This window comes from Calypte anna, chromosome 19, assembly GCF_003957555.1.
Source record: "Calypte anna isolate BGI_N300 chromosome 19, bCalAnn1_v1.p, whole genome shotgun sequence".
Taxonomy (NCBI): domain Eukaryota; kingdom Metazoa; phylum Chordata; class Aves; order Apodiformes; family Trochilidae; genus Calypte; species Calypte anna.
In genome coordinates, this window is record NC_044264.1 from 7,415,995 (window position 1) to 7,428,081 (window position 12,087).

General features: G+C 43.5%; 1 protein-coding gene and 1 long non-coding RNA gene across 5 annotated transcripts in view; one reads left to right on the forward strand and one right to left on the reverse strand.

The window, feature by feature from the left end:
• Window positions 1-5,000, forward strand: part of SPECC1 (sperm antigen with calponin homology and coiled-coil domains 1) — an 86,056-nt gene extending 81,056 nt beyond the window's left edge. For all 4 annotated transcript variants that reach the window (XM_030462695.1, XM_030462696.1, XM_030462698.1 and 1 more), the window contains one exon: window positions 1-5,000. In XM_030462695.1, coding sequence (XP_030318555.1) covers window positions 1-90 — 90 coding nt within the window. In that variant the 3' untranslated portion in view covers window positions 91-5,000.
• The window catches only part of LOC115599393, a 12,271-nt gene continuing 2,585 nt past the window's right edge, over window positions 2,402-12,087 (reverse strand). Inside the window, exons 2-3 of the long non-coding RNA XR_003988375.1 lie at window positions 8,295-8,422; window positions 2,402-2,483 (exon numbers count right to left, since the gene is read on the reverse strand). This is a non-coding gene — a long non-coding RNA (uncharacterized LOC115599393). The remainder of the gene's footprint in view (window positions 2,484-8,294; window positions 8,423-12,087) is intronic.

Sequence of the window (12,087 nt, forward strand, 5' to 3'; positions counted from 1 at the left end):
GAGCTCAGTGAGATGCTGTACACAGACCGGCCGGACTGGCAGAGCGTCATGCAGTACGTCGCCCAGATTTACAAGTACTTTGAGACCTGAGATGCAGAGCAAGAGGTGGACAGAAGTGGGGAAGAGAACACAGAATGCTACAGATGCACTCGATCACTTTAAAAATCCACTTGCTCCTCTTCCACAACCAACCTAAGCTCTTAGTTTGAAAGAAATTCTTCCCTAATTTTCGTTACGTCTGGGACTGCGACCAAAAAAATCTCCATCCTCCATCTCTACAAACCAAATTCATCTGTGATTTTATTCCCACGTGGGAATTGCAAAAAAGATTTTGGAACACGTGTGGGATATTTCTGAAGAGGATCCCTTGTGCTAAACAATGTTTGCCTCAAACCTGACTCCACCGACTGGAGACCTGCTACGAAACAAAGTTCTGAATCAGTGTGGACTCTGTTGGCACTCAAGGGAAGCTGGGAGATTAATATTAATACAAAAGCTCACAAAAATGCTCTTCTTGCCAAAACATGCTTAGCTCATCCCAAATACATGTTGTTTTCTTGCCTCCATGTATTTTCTAAACCATCATGACAGATGCACATAAATGGGTAGAACCTTAACCTGAGTTTTTCTCAGGTATCTCACCCATTCAGTACACTACTGTGCTTGTCAGAGCTTAACCAGCAGGATAATAACAGGATCATTTGTAACTCAGAAACCACATTCTGTTCACTCACTGGGTAGTGAACAAACTCTAAAATATCCTGTTAGGTGCTGGGACTTCATTTCAAATCAAACAGAAGGAATCTCTTTCAGGAAAAAATAGCTTTATTACTACAACTTCATTACTTGATTACTACAGGAAGCCAGAGCTTGGTTTCCCAGCTGACTGTGCAGGCACAGTTGTTGTTGGAATCTTGCAAATGCCATTTACTAGCTTTAGTTTGCAAGTAATCAGGTTGAGGGCTCTCTAAGCAATACAGTGTCATCTCAGTAGTAACTATTTTTGCGGATTGAGTAGCTTCTTTCTTCTGTGCTGTGTAATCAGCACAGATATGTGATTGTGGTGTAGAGGCATGAACATTGAGACAGCCAGTGCCCTGTCCAGTGAAATGTAGCACACTGTTTCATGCTTGGAAGTGATGTTAGCTTGTAAAGGAACACAGGAACACATTGGTACCAACAGAAGCTGCAATTTCACAAGTTAGAATGTAACTGGAACCCCTCTCTGTGTCATAGGAACCTCTCAGGCGCCAGAAAAGAGCTTTCCAGCTCAGTTATACTGTTGGTAAAATGTCTGAAAGATTCTGTTTAATTCCCATTATACTTTCTCTCTTATTTCATCTCATGAAGCTGAATTTTCTGTTTGTCTCCAAGGACAGGAGGATCAAGCAGGCAGCTTCATTTGTTCTAAGAGCAGGTCTTGGAAGGCACACTTTGCACAGGACTGGCTGCTTTAGATTGTATTGGTAGAAGAAAGTTGTTTAGGTAGCATGTTTAACCCTGTGGCTGGACTTGATGCTTTGTGGATGTTAATTGTAGGGAGCTAGGGATCATTTCTCTCTTACTAAAAGAAATAGTGTGTGCTCACTGCTCTTAACTCCTGGAAAAAAAAAAGGCTCATGAAGTAGAAACAAGTAATTTCACAGAAAAAACTTGGTTTCAGGTTTTCTGGGGGATTGCAGGTGGCTGATCTCAGCCTCTGGCTTCCCCACAGTGCTTCGTTGTTTGTTTGTTTAAATACTACTTAATTAGTAAACAACCTGTTTGAAACTTTGGTTTTCTCACAGCAGAATACAGGATTATGGGATAGATGGCAGTGGCCAAGGTCACCGTGTGTACTGAACAGAAAGAAAGCTGGAGGAATGCAGAGTATGTCTGTTGTGCAGGAGGAGAAACATCTCTTGCTCTTAGTTTTAGTCTGACATTTGTTCTAATCCCTCAGGATTTCCCAAAGGAAAGTTTGATTCCAACCTTTTGAGGGTCTGTGTGATAAAAAAGGACAGTGGCACACACTTGCATCCTACACTGTGACAAAGCAGTTGCAAATGCTGACCAGAGTTATTTCATTGCAAGAGAGTGCTTTCCAGATTGAATTAACTCCCTCCAGGGTTTTCCAGCATCCACTCTGTCTTCCCTAGAGAACACTGGATGGGTTTTCTCTAAGTGTTCTCAGACACAAACCTCCTGTTATCTGATATAAGATAGAAGAGAAAAACAGCTTCCAAGCAGAGCTGATTTCAGAAGGCAGTCACACTGCAGAGCTCCACTGCCTCCTGGGTGCAGCAGGCTCCTTTCCCTGGAGGTGTCCCTTGGCAGAGGTCCCAATTCCCTCCAACAGGCTGCAGTTCAAAGCATGGTGAAGTCAACACAGAAAATTCCATATTCCTCAGTGGGCTTTGGATTGGGCACTGGCAGGGATGAGAAAAACTGTTTTAATTCCCAGCGTCTGGTAAACATTTCAAAGTCAGAGGGCTCCACTTGATCTGGAAAAGAAAGATAATCTTAACCCTCTGGTTGCTGGACCTTATAAACCATTGTTTGATCTAGCAGCTCTTCTGTTTTTGAATGATTTTTTGCAAAGCAATGTTTCTGTCCTCTCTTTGCATCTTACTCTCCCGTGCCCCCCAGCAGCACAGAACAAACACTCCTATCCAATTCAGAAAATTTTTTTACTTATCTAGAAGTTAGAACAAGAGCTGGCAGTAGGGTAGAAAATACTCAGTTTCACCATTTGCTCAATGCTGCTTTTCAGTCCTCAAACCTGCAAAACTTCACATTTTGAAATGCTGATACTTTGAGATTGGGAGATACTCTTTGAGATTCTATTTTGAGGTTAAGAATATTGTCTGTTTGTTCATTTAACTGTCACAATATTAGGTAGGTTTTTTTCCTTTTGAACCTTGCACAGTTACATTTCCAGACCTGGACTTTCTGTCATTTTTTCATATTGCTTTACAATCTAAATAATTTAAATCCATCCCCCACAAGGTGCTGCAGACCAGCCTGATTTTTAGAAAATCATCAGGGCCTTGTAAGACATCTCAGATTTGAACTGCAAAATTAAATTTCTAGCTGCCTTTAAAATTAGAGATTGTTTATTAAGTGAAGCTAGAGAGTATATGAATAATTTTCATAGAAGTTCTGAGAATCCTCTGAAAATGCCCTAGAATGTAACATGGCATGATTGATATGATATGATATGATATGATATGATATGATATGATATGACATGGCTGGTGTTGTATCAATAACCTTTTGCCTAAACTGCCCAAATCTTTTCTAACTTTGCCTCTCAGGAGCAATGGATCTTTCCTTGATGCAGGTAGATGAAAAAAACCCAAATCTCTTCACCGTGTCACCATGCTCCCTAAATATCCAGTCACTCTTAAACATACCTGCACATGCTTGTGTGTGTGTCCTTGGGTAATCCATGGGACTACAAGAAACTGAATAGCTGATTTGGGATGAGCACGTGAGAAGGATGGTTAGGATGGGGATCTCAGTGAAGTTCTGTGGAGGGATATTGTGTGGTGTGACTGTTGTACTGCAGCTGGTAGAGAGGAAAGGAGATTTACCTGTGAAAAGTCTAAAATAGGACTTCCAGAATTTCTGGGGTGTCGTAGAAAGTACAAGTTGTTTCATGGCTTGGAAAGATGGAGAGGTGTTGAGGAGCAAGCCCAGAGACAGCCCTTTAGGGAGGGTTCTAGAAAGGCTGAGGAGCTGTTTCTGAAAGTGCACTGTGAAACTCAACAGAGGCAAAGTCCAGCAGGTGAGGAGAGGGACACAAATGGGACAAAAATACCTGGGCCTCTGGGGACAGCAAGGGACATGAGCTTGAGAGTCCTTACTGCCTGTCATCTCAAGTGACATTCTCCTAACATGGCAGCCTGGGGTGGATCTCAGAAGATGAGGGAGGAAGAGAGCATGGAGCTTGCAGCCTTTGCCAGGATCCTGTGCCTGTGACAGTCACGGAAATGCAAAGGGGACAAAGATTTCCTGGTTCTTCCTGTGCTGCTGCAGGCAGCCCTGCTGAGCAGGGTGATTTTTGACTTCTGCACATTCTCCAGTTTCCTCTCAGTGAGGCACATTCTCTTTGGCAGGTTTTCTTTTTTGAAGTTGGTTTTATTTACAGGTTTTCTCTGCCTTTTTTTTTTTCTGTTCTGTTTTATATATGCAACTGGTTATGTGCAGGTTTCCTGTCCAAACCAAGTTCAGCGTACGCTGGCAGAAGGATCAGTTCTTCCCTCTTTGATTCCTGATCTGGAACTCTTCAAAACCCTACCTATTTTAGCTTCACTGACTTTCCCTCTTCCTTGGCAAAAAAAATATGAACATTGGCTCATGAGTTCCTTGGAACATCCCTCATCTTCCTGTGCTTACAGTGCAGAGGCTTCCAGCAGCAGGGATCTGATGGGGCAGTGGTTTGCCAAGCTGTGCCTTGTGTATCTGAGAAAAGGCAGAGGCTGTATGGGATGAGATGATGCATTTTCCTGTCAGAAGAGGGCTTTTTGCCTAAAAAGACTCAGGGCACTGAGCATTAAGACATTTTTAAACCCAGCAATAACTTCTACTATGCTAGACTCTTGGTTTTTACCAACTCCAGTGCCATTTAGACTCACTCACCAGTATGGTGTAGAACCAAGTTTGTAACTGAACTGCAATTAACATTTTTCTCAACTGATGGTCTCTACATTTTTAGACTTGCACGTGGGCCAAGTTCCACTGGGCAGTGCTGGACACAATGTTTTTATTGATTGTTGGTCCAGGCTTGAGTTTGTCATATGGGATAATCACCTCTAACAGCCAGCCAAGTACTTTTAGCTTCCTCTGTTGGGTACAGATGTTACATCATAACCTAATTTATACAAAGAGCACATTAGAATGTATATACTAAGCATTGCCACATTTGGACATGCTAATATTTAAAGATTAACATTATTAAAATGTATGATGCAAAAAATCTGTGTAATATTTCTAATAAATCTTTTTTCTGTTTCTGATGTTTGTTCTAATGTTTCAAATGCATGCAAACCAGTCTTCTGTAATCTGCTGGGAAGCAGGACTCCCAGGAGGGTTTTTAAATGCTCATGGGTTGTTGATTGCCCTGTGTTGTTAGCAGGGAAAATTTAGTCAGAATCTTATTTTTCATAAATACATGAAGTTTTGTTTTTTAAGTAACTCAGATGCAGTTGAATGCCTTTCAGAAGATCAGCTTTGGGATAAAGGAGTGCAAGAAATCTCCCAGAAGAGTCAGTACAAAAACATCCTAAAGCAAAGGTAAGGGAAGAACATAGAAAAGAACAATACATCTCTGCATTAGGAGCTCTTAAAAGGATTAAGAAAGAAGTGGTCAGGAAGTAAAAGCAAGGAATTGCAAGTGGAGTTCAGTATAAGTCACTGTGGAGTCCTGCCTTGGTGCTCAGGAATTCAGCTCCATGGGTGCTGTGCTCCAGCCACTACCCAACCTAGATGCAGAGCTTTCAAAGTTGCAGAGATCAAATTCCAAAATACTTTCCCAGCTTTTGTCTCAGGAGTGGGATGGAACAATTGAAACTGCTGAGTCTGCAAAGAAAACAAGAAGATAAAAGAAATGGGCATTTAAATCTCTTCAAGCCTCTCAGGTACGTTTGTGTCCAGCTGGGTAGATGAAACCTTATGGGGAAAAAAAATTCTATTTGCATAATCCAAACTACTTTGCCTCTCCCCACCTAAGCATCATGTTTCAGCCCCAGACTTTTCTCACTGGGCTGATCCCTTCTTGTGGCAATGCCATGGGAAAAGCAGTTCTGTTCTGGTGTTTTTTCTGTTCTGGGCAGCTTTATCTCCTGGGTAAGTATGGTAACATGAAAAGGTAAACTGGAGTTCCTCATTTTTTCAAGTTGCCCCTGCACTTTATTTTGAAAGTTTGCTGTAGTTCATGTGGAAAGCACTTGGCTTCACTTGTTTTCACTTCAGTTGTCTTCTGCAAAGCAATTCTCAGTACCAGCCCTGTCTAGTGAAGTGAAGGAGTAAAAAGCAGGACTCTGAGTACTTAAGTTCATTGTTGTGTGATCCTGGAATATGGCAGTTCTTGTCTGTCTGAATTCCCAATCCTTTGTTGATCTGGTTTCTCTGTCCTTTTGTCTTCTTTAACTACAGAACCTTTGGGGCAATAGCTGCAGACAGCCTGCAGCCACAAGCCAGAGTTAATATGCAGTATTATAATAGAACTAAATAATGATCACACCAGACTGGCTTTGGAATGGTGTTTACTCCCAGTGTGGTGACATTCTGGTTGTCTTGCCCTGCTCAGGGAAGCTGTGATTTCTCCAGACTCCCTGGATGTATTTGAGACACAAGTAGATGCTTTAATGTAACCTGAGATGGTTCCTGGTGGCTTTCAAAGCTGTGTGACTGTGACTGACTACCTCATTTCCATTGCCCTGTGACCCAGCCAGATCTTGGCTCAGACATAAAATTGGTAATTTCTGTCTGCAGCTTGCAATAACTGCAATAAGTGAGGGGTTTAATGGTTGTTTTCTTTCCATGAATGAAACTGTTAGGTATCCTTGTAGGACATCAGCCATCATGTTTGGTAACACCCAGCAATTTTAAGGTAGGGATAGACTCCCAAATCCTGGCATGTGGAAAGGCAAAAATCCTTTCTGCCTTACAGACCAGTCAACAAAAATCACACATGGTGCTTGACAGATACAAGTCATGAAAGGTGGTAGAGAAGTATAAGCAATGCCAGGAGAATAAGAAGTCTTCCAGATGGAGACTTGATGGGCTGCAAAGGTCAGAACCAGGTGGCTGAAGTCTCACACGTGTCAGTTTTCAGACTTTAATACTGGAAAACTCTGGGTAGCAGGCCCCTGAAGTAAATGTCACCCAGAAAAGATGTCAGTGAGATTATGGGGGCACTCTGTGGCTTTTATTGAGCACAGCAGGAAGAAAATGCAAGCTGTAAAATGCCAACGTGGGTAAACATTATTCACATATCTAGAATGTGAACTGCTGTCCCTTCCTAAGTACATAGCAATGACCCACACACCATGAGTTTAAGCTGGTTAAAGAGAAAGTAACAAGATTAAGAGAATTAACACTAGAGCAAGAGCTTTTTCTGTCTGCTCCATGCAGACAGCTGAACACCTTCAGTGCAAAGCTCTGGTTTACCACTTGGCTAAACAAAGAGTATGTAGCAGTTTGAGCTCTTGTTCTACTTTGATGTGCTGTAATTTTTGTCTTTTTAGTCAGCTCATCCTTTCTCTCCCATAGTAAGCCACCCACACCCTAGCCAAGGAAGAGAACAAACTCCTCAGGTTTGTGATTTAGCAGGATGTACCCAACATTGTCCCAGTAGGATCAAGCTTCTAGGAAGCAAGGCTACCACCATGACTGCTTGGCTATTTCAGCTCTAAAATACCTTATTTTTCTTGCCAATATATACCCATGCTTCCTCTTGATTTCTCTGAGGAAATCAGCTGTCCTGGCCCCACCAGTATCAATGGTACAACTGGGCCCAATATCTACTGGGAGGCCTGTGCAGGTGAGACCTTGTACCCAGGGCTCAGCACTGCAGGGCTTCACATGGCCTTGGCTTGAGCTGCAGCTTTCATTTTAAAAAACTGCTGGAAGAGGTGCTTGGCTTTTCATCACAGAAGGTGGTTAGTAAATAAAATCAAACGCAGAGATAAATTAAACACGTCTTCAAAATGCTATCCCCATGCCCTGGCCTCCACTCAGCCAAATTCCTTCCTTTTTAATTTCACCACTGTTTATAGTTTATTTTTTTCAGTCTTGTGGTGACTTTTTTGTTTTCTAACAAAAGGTGTGAGATACAACCCACAATTTATAAAGAATTCACACCTGCATTGTTACACAATGAGTTCTTGCAGGTTAATTTAAGCACCAGTTTTAAATTCCAGGAAAATATACATTTATTATCTGGCAATGACCTGGGGACTAGGAAAATCCAAGTTTGTTGATCTGCAGTTTACGATCTTACTGTAATTTTCCTGTTTGATTTTCCAAAGATTTCACAGACTGAAGTCTCCAACATGGAAATAGTTTGCTCTGGAATTTCACTCTCCACTTTCCTTTCCCAGCCTCTTCCAGAAAAATGCCTACAGCAATACAAACCTCACCTTTGGCCATTCACCTCCATCCTTGTTTACTTGAGAGCTCATCTGGAGCCTTTGACATGCTAATGCTCAGCACAGCAATGCAGGTAATGAATATTCAGACAGAGATGAGCAGTATTTCACCTGCCTGCATACCAAGTTTGCCTCAAAAATTGTGTTCCCTTCACCTACCTCGTGTTGTAGATCAGCCCATCCTTGGCAGTACCACCTTGAAAAGGGCTGTTGTACCTGCTCACAGGTTATATTGTGTCTTGGGAATCCTTTCTTGGAGTTGGGTTCAGGACAAGCTATGTCTTGTCCTGCAAAAGAACCCAAAAATACAAGTGAGGACTTGAGTAGTAATGGGGATTTGGTTCCCCTGGCAGCAATGGGCTGCTGTGGAGCAAGTTGTGGCTGACATACCAGTAATGTTCTCCTGCAGAAAACAGTAATAGCTGAATGCAGAAATCTCCAAGGTTTTGTATTGCAGGGTAGGGATGTTGCAGCTTTAGCAACTTTGAATCCCTAAGAATTCTGAAAATTCCTTATGCAAAGGAGAAAGAGTTCTCCTAGCCATAGCACTCAGCTACAGCCACATGACAGACAGGAACTGGTTCTCTGTCCAGTTCCCCCAGACTGTGCCACAGCCTATCCTACTTGTTCAGGCCTCTGTCCAGTCCTTATTTCCCATCTCTGCTCCATATGGGCAGTTTTGGGATGGAGCTGCCTTGTCACAGAAGGGGGTGGCAGGCAGCTGCCTTGCCCGAGAAGCCACCAGCTGCTGGGCTAGCGCCCTCTGCCAACCATGAGCCAGTTCTACTCACTCCTCAAGCTCTCACAGGTTAAGGAATAGTTGCCAAAGTCAACACAACAAATGTGCCTGTAGCAGCAAGACAGATAAACTTTTTGTCTGGCATCCGCCTTTTTTCCCCACCCCCTGTTTTTGATATCCAGAAAATGTCAGTGTCCCTTCGAAGCAGAGACAGAGACACTCCCAGTTCAGTGCTTGCTACTCTTTGTGTGCTTAGTGAGGAAAAAAATCTGCCAGGGTTGTCTCAGGAGTGTCTGAGATGTGTCTGAGATGGTGAATCTGGCTGCAGGACCAGCAGGAACATCTCATCTGTCACTGACTCAGGAGCTTTTCTTTGTGTTTATAGACCTGCCCCTGAGGGCTGCCTGGGCCCCTTGCTCAGTGTGTATGGACAGATCTGTGCTAGTGGGGCTCCTCACCTTCTCTTTGTGTCTGGGCCAGGAGTACAGAAGGTGTCAAGACAGAGATTGCAAGGGAAGTCCTCCGTGAAGAAGCCCAAGACTGCTCAGAGGCCTCACACAACAGAGATCACAGAGGGCTGCAGGAAACTTATGGCCTCTGAAGCAGCAGCTCTGCTCCCCCAGGGATTGTGTGACAGAAGGAACAGCACGTACAAGGTTGGTGAGCTTCTGCCAAACCCCAGAGACACTGCCTGTGACCACACCAGGGTGCTTGGTTCTGACTCCCACCACACCACCATTCATAACGTGGGATCTCTTTAAATCTGTTTCCCTGTAAACAAAAGAGCCAGATTAGTTCTTAATACTTGAAAGCAGCAGATTGGGGCTGGGGCTGTTTCCTATAAGAGTGTTGAGAGGCAAATCCCTGGAGTAAAATAGAATCCAGGAAAATAATAGTAATGGTGATTCATTAGTCTCTGACATCCGAGCATCCAGCAGTGCTCCAGTGACCTGTTGCCATGTTACACTCTGGTTCTTGAATGGATTCCACAAACTGCAATTTCTGGGCTATGTTTACCTTGCTAATCCTGTGGCTGCCTTTCTCCTTCTCCAGTATATAAATATGCACATTATCACCTACAGATTCACCATCCTTGGAGCCCCAAGTTTCACAATGCCTGCTCAGATGGTTACTTCACAAGGCCAGCACATTCAGTTGGTATTTAATGGTAGGTGTACAGTGCTGTATATTTTAAAATAGGGCTCAAAGAATGCAGCTGGAGGGCAGAGTCTGTGTCTCTGGCTGGGAATGGGCTCATCCTGCTCTTACTACCAGTGGGTTTGAACCACGTTTTGTACAGCAGAGCTGAGCACACTTGTCCTTGGCTCCCCTTGCAGCTCGGTTGTATTCAGAATAAGCTCAGCTGCATCAGTTGAACAATGCCAAAATAAACCACTGGAGCTTGGCAAGGGCTTTGCTGCTTTGGAGAGCTGTGAATCTCCAATTTATGCAAAATCCACAGTATCCACAGAGCCTTGCTACCTGCCTCACAGAGAGACCTTGCCCACAACAACCTATTCATCAGAAGCTGAAGTAATGGTTTCTCTGTCCATGTCTGACCTGATAAACCATAGTTTCCCTAGGATGAATCTGTAAAAAGTACTTCCATGATCACCAAAGTGGATCCTTTGCTAATAAAAATGTATCCACTGCAAAAAGTTAATTCTTGTTCCACCAAAATGCAATAAAGCATCACAAGGCTTCTGTTGGCACATGTTTTGGAGCTAGGAAAACAACATGTGTAAAAAACCCTGATGTAAATCCATTGCTTTGGGGGGAAAAGTGCTTTTCCATGAGAGTCTACCATCGTTTACATGATTACAACAACCTCTGCATGAGGGAAGCTACTCTCATCCCAAAATAATAAATAAACCAAACCAGTGTAGGCAAGTTCAGGATCCAGCCAGGGCTGAGAGGGATGGAGCAGCCTGACATAAGGGTGCTGTGTGCCAGCAGCCTTGCATTGTCCTCAAAATTCTGTTGTCCCTTTCAGTGCAGTCCCAGCAGACACTGAGGTTTGAATCACAGGAGTTTGTTGTGAGAATCACCCTGTCCTTTGTGCCAGAGGTGTGGAGGATGAGAAGTGCAAAGGTGTTGGGTGTGAGGGTGATGTGATGCTCCCTAAGGGCAGAGCCTTTTGTCTAAAGGGAGCAAAGGGACCCTTGCTGTACGTTCCCATGAAATCAAACATGCCACAGACATGAGTTTTCTTCAGCATCCATGTCACCCTGAAGCTTCTGCTCCTGAGTTGTCCAACTTGAAACAAATGGCTCTGTTCAATGTAAGTGAAGAGCTCCCCTTCCCATCTGCCTGATCCAAAGCCTTGCTAGTGAATGGGAGTGTTTCCATTTATACCAACCACATCCAGAGAAATCATTTTGATCCTATTGTTCCCATGTGTTTCCCATGTGATGTGACTCTGGATCCCAGAAAGCTTGCCCTTCCACAGGACTTAATTTCCAACTTTGTTTAAAAAAAACCCAAAACAATGGCAATTTCTTTTACTTTGTTTGCTACCAGAAGGTTTATTTTGCTGAATTGTTTGGATTTTTTTTTTCTAGTTTCTGTGCTGGATTATTTAGTGCTGTGGGATGCTAAAAACCAGTGTGAAGTTCAACCACTGATCTGATTGTGTTTTGATGGCTACCACAATATAAAGCATGAAAGCTGTCACAAAAAGTAAGTAGCTACTAAAGTGTATTTATCTTTGTATTTTGTGTTGGTTTTAAGATCCACCACTGCACCCAACTCCTTTCTTTGGTGATTGCATCAGGCTTTGGGTTTTTTTCCAAGCTTCTTATACCTAACTCAACTACTCTACCCCTGTGAGTAATGGTTTGCTCATCCGTGGTATTTTGCCATTTTGTTACATCAGGAAATATCACATTGCATGATAACCATCCACAGACTCTGCTGTCCTGATTTTTTGTGAAATTTCTTACTTCTGCTCAGCACACTGGTAGTGGGGATTTTACCCTGTGTGGCAACACCCGGGTGGTGTCCCCAGTGGTCCTTAGGGATCCCTGAGCCCTGCTGGTGGTGGGGAAAAGTGGGGAGAAAACCTTTAGGGAGGAATTTTTCACTCATCGCTTAGCAAAGTGGCCCTTGAGGGGGCTGAGCACCCAGGTGGGTGGCTCGGTCACCATTCCTGGACCAGGGTGGGTGTGGGGTCCGAGGAGTGCCGGGTGCGGGGTCCGAAGATTGCGGGGTCCG